At 39.1% G+C, this 4716-nt stretch overlaps 1 protein-coding gene across 1 annotated transcript in view; it reads left to right on the forward strand.

Annotated features, from left to right (window-relative positions):
- LOC103589233 (ubiquinol-cytochrome-c reductase complex assembly factor 1) overlaps positions 1–4716 on the forward strand; it is a 108540-nt gene that overhangs the window by 25000 nt on the left and 78824 nt on the right. Inside the window, exons 3-4 of the mRNA XM_008571189.1 lie at positions 1754–1849; positions 2882–2989. Coding sequence (XP_008569411.1) covers positions 1754–1849; positions 2882–2989 — 204 coding nt within the window. The remainder of the gene's footprint in view (positions 1–1753; positions 1850–2881; positions 2990–4716) is intronic.

A 4716-nucleotide genomic window follows, 5' to 3' on the forward strand; every position in this document is an offset into this window, starting at 1 on the left:
CAACCCTCAGTGTCACGCCCGTACCAGACCGGGACCGGCAATGGGATCGCAAACCTCGGTGCTGCGCCCGCACCTCGCTCAGCCAGTGAGCGGGAACTGGTCTGTACGTGGGATCCGAACCCTCGGCGGGAGCGCCACCATGCTCCCAAGCGGCGCACTGTAGCAGTGCGCCACCGGGCCGGCCACGTGTACTCCTTTCTTAACTTGCCTTTAAGCATTCATATTTTTACCTATAATTTTCACATATTATAATCATTTTTTCCAGGTTGTTGAAAATAATAATCTCCAAAGGAAACTGTGGACATTGGGTGATAATGATGTGTCAGTATAGTTTCATTGTTTGTCACATAGGTACTACTCTGGTGTGTGATGTTGATAGTGGGGGAGGTTGTGCAGTGTAGAGGAGGGGGTGTGTAGGAATTCTGTACTTTTCACTCAATTTGCTACCAACCTAAAAATACTCTTAAAAACGTCTGATTAAAAAAATTTCAATGGTTACCTGATTGTCCATTGAGAGACTGTACCTTAATTTAATAAACCATCTCCTTATTGGACTTTTCCCCCAGTTTTCACTCTTGTGAATAATGATACAGTGAAGATGTCTTAGATCTAGTTTTTCTCTTTAGGAATTTCTTTTCTTTTTTTTGTTGTTTTTCTTAGTAGCTGGCTGGTGCAGGGGTCGAACCTTCCTTGGACCTTGGTGTTATCAGCACCATGCTCTAACAAACTGGGCTAACTGGCCAGCCTCAAATTCATTTTCAAAATTCTGTATATTGTTCTTGATTATAGTAATACCAACCTAACAGGGTTGTGTTGAAGATTAAATATGGAAATATATGTAAGGCATTTAGCATAGCATCTAGCACATAATAATTGTAAATAATAGGTAATATATTGCTAAATTGCTTTCAAATGCAGTGTGAACATAAAAAGGAAAACAATTGTGATCTAAATAACAATGATGTTTATGGTAGTGATAGAAACTTCTACTATTTATTGAGTAGCTATTTTGTGAAAGGCGTATATTTACATATATTATATCCATTAATCCTTACTACAACTGAGATTCAGTAAGTTGCCCATGGCCACTGAACTTTTTTTTCTTTTTCTTTTTTTTTCCTTTTTGTCTTTTTTCGTGACTGGTAACGGGATCGCAACCCTCGGTGTCGCGCCCGCACTGCGCTCAACCAGAGAGCGGACCAGTCTCTATATGGGATCCGAACCCTCGGCTGGTGCGCCGCTGCGCTCTCAGGCGCCGCACTCTACCGAGTGCGCCACCAGGCCGGCCCTTTTTTTTTCTTTTTTTTGAGGCTGGTGGATATGGGGGTCCGAATCCTTGAACTTGGTGTTATAACACTGAACTCTAACCGATTGAGCTTACTGGCCAATTCGCCACTGAACTCATTGGTGGCAGAAGCAGGTTTTAAACTTAAAAGTCTTTGCTTTTTCTCATATATTGCTTTGCTGCTAATATTTAAATAGGTAGTTGTCACAACTCTGTTTCCTAGAATTGACTCAGGATTTAGTTCTAATTTCCAGGGCTGAATCCTTTTATTTCTTCCTGTATTTAGTATTTATCCAGCACCTACCATGTAGCACACACCATTCTAGATGCTGATGTTGGATCCTCTTGGTGATCAGATCACCAGGAACTGAACTAAGCAAGGTTGGAAAGATTCTATAGTCTTTACTTTGAAGCAGCTCTGCTCAGATTAACTAAGTGAATGCTTATATTTGTGTTTTTATCCTCCAGTGGCCCCAGATGAGCCAGTCTCAAACATTTGGTGGATCAGGACAGATTCCTGGAATAGACATACAGCTGAGTGAGAAGTATCACACTACAAATAAGGTGAGAGTTATTAGTGTTTTCTGTTATTATAGAGTGCTTCCTCCCACATGTTCTTAATTGGATCTTAACAAAATTGTTAGCTAGTTGAGGTAAGGATTTTTAGCTAATGCAGAAGGTAAGGTTCAGGAAGGTGAAGTGATTTGCTCAAGGTCACAAGGATAGTAAGTGACATACCAACTGAATATTTGAACCTAAGCCTTCTGAGTCCGTCTTGTGATTCTTCCATTGTACTGTCTTGCCTGGAAAATACTTCAAAGTAAAAGTCTTTATCAATTTTTTGCATGTTATAAATAAAGTAAAATTTATATTACTTTAATATTTTGGGAATTTCTTATTGGTTAGATAGCCTTCCTTCATTTGAAGAGGCTTAGCATTAGAATAGATTTTCCTTGGAGTTTATTTGCAGACTACAAGACTCATATCTTCTATAGTCATTTATAAAATTTGTTATAATAAAGAATGCGAGATTTAAAAACATTTATTCATTCTGTTATTTTGGTCAGAGAACGTATTTTCTGTGATCTTAATCTTTTTAAGTGTATTAAGACTTTTTGTGGCAAAAAAACAACAAAACGTTTATTCAGTGCTTTTGGTTGATTGTGCGTTTGGATGACTTTTGAATGCTTGAATGCTTTCACATAGTATTTTTCTTTCTTTTTCCTGTTACATCAATAAACAGAACGTTCGTCTTCTCAGAATTGTTCTTTAGGAGATAGTGGTCAATATTTACTTTGAAGAGTACTCTTTCTGATAGAACTTTTATTCAAATATTTCCTAGACATGTGTTTATAGGCATATAGTCAGTGAGGTGGGTATGTCTTGCTCTGAAATTGGAGTACATCTCTTGCTAGATATAGTTCCAGATGTGTTTGCACTGAGTGATAAGATGCCTAAAAAAATGAAAGTTAAAAATTCTAGGTGAAAAAAATCTAAGCAATAAAAATCCCCTCAGACCTAATGAGGAACAAAAGCATTCTATTAAAAACATTTTTTTTGAAGCTAATTTTATTTTCCTTGTCTTTGTTTAAATAGCTTCCTGCTACTAAGGATTCCCCACAGCCTGTTGAGGAGAAGGTTGGTGCCCTCACAAAGATAATAGAAGCCATGGGATTCACAGGACCTTTGAAATACAGTAAATGGGTAAAGTCCTTTAAGTTCTTCTCACTTTTCCTTTTGGGCTTTGTGCTTTCTCCTCCTCATGAAAGATTTTTAAAAGCTTCTGCTTTGCTTTTATAAAATTCATACGTTATTTTGAGAGCTTCTTAAAAATGTTCTCCTTAACCCCACCACTGCTTCCAGGTCAGATCTATACAACATTTACGGCTGAAACACTCCTTCAACCTGATTCCTTGGAAGTATCTCACAGTAGCTGGCCTGCCAATAAGACTGAGCTGTTCAGGCCCTGGCTACATGTTGTGCCATATAGATAGATGAATTCTAAGGGGTCAGATGGACCAAATGTACTGATGGGCAGCTTTCTTAAGGAGGCATTATTTTCTTTTTTTTTTTCCTTTTTGTCTTTTTTCGTGACCGGTAACAGGATCGCAACCCTCAGTGTCGTGCCCGTACTGCGACCGGCAACGGGATCGCAACCCTCGGTGTTGTGCCCGCACTGCGCTCAACCAGTGAGCAGACCGGTCTCTATATGGGATCCGAACCCTTGGTGGGAGCGCCACCGCGCTCCCAAGCACCGCACTCTACCGAGTGCGCCACCGGGCCGGCCTGGGAGGCATTATTTTCTGATGAATTCATATCCATAAGTGATTTTCACTAGGTCATTGTAGTGACTTTCTTTAAAATTTTACTGATAAGCATCTTTTTATAAACTAAGTCTGTAGTTTATTGTAATTCTTATTGTGGAGGCATATTTGCTAGGTATATCACTCTTAGTCTGCATCAGGTACATACTGCCCCTGGGCTTTTATGACAATACCTCTAACCAATTAAAGTAATAAAACATTAGTGGTTCAGCTCTTCTTGGCCCATTTATCTGCTAGTATTATCTCTATTACTGTGGTGGAAGGGCCTTTTCATGCCTTTCAGGGTTTCTGGAATATTGGATAAGCCTACCCAGTCATAAGTTATAAATCAGAGCAAGCAAACATGAAGGAGTAAGGAAGACTTTTCTAGAAAATATAGCTTTGCTCAAAATGACCAAGTAATGCCAGTTACTCATTCGGATTCAAATGAGAATTTTAAATTTAATACAGACTTCTTTTGGTTTCTTTTTATGATGTCTGTTCTCTTCCTCACAATTCTCACTGTGGCAAATATAGGGTTTTCTCTGTTATCTCTCTTTTATATGAATTCTGAAAAGTGACCAGAGATTCCACAGCATTTTGTTTATAATGGGCTTTGAAAAGTAGACAGAGAATACAAATAATAAGTAATACTGTTGTCCTTGAGACCCTAAGGTTATGAAGTACTTTCAAAGAAATATTAGTTATGTTCTTTTAAAAGATGACCGGTAAGGGGATCTTAACCCTTGACTTGGTGTTGTCAGCACCACGCTCACCCAGTGAGCTAACCGGCCATCCCTATATGGGATCCGAACCCGGGGCCTTGGTGTTATCAGCACCGCACTCTCCCGAGTGAGCCACAGGCCAGCCCCAAAGTTATATTTTTTACATCTTAATTCTTTGACAATTGATAATTGTTGGTATATTTGGTAATGTTATTAACCAGAATCTTTCCTCCTACTTAAAAAAAAAGATATGATTATGGCATTTAGATTTAAAAACTTAAAATATGTGTTTTGTTTGAAAATTAGAAATTCAAAGAAGAGAGAAATGAGAGCAGAAATAAAGAAAATAGGGGCCGGCCCGGTGGCGCACTGGATAGTGCGCCGCCTGGGAAGCGCGGCGGCG

This window comes from Galeopterus variegatus, unplaced genomic scaffold (assembly GCF_000696425.1).
Source record: "Galeopterus variegatus unplaced genomic scaffold, G_variegatus-3.0.2 Scaffold3, whole genome shotgun sequence".
Taxonomy (NCBI): Eukaryota; Metazoa; Chordata; class Mammalia; order Dermoptera; family Cynocephalidae; genus Galeopterus; species Galeopterus variegatus.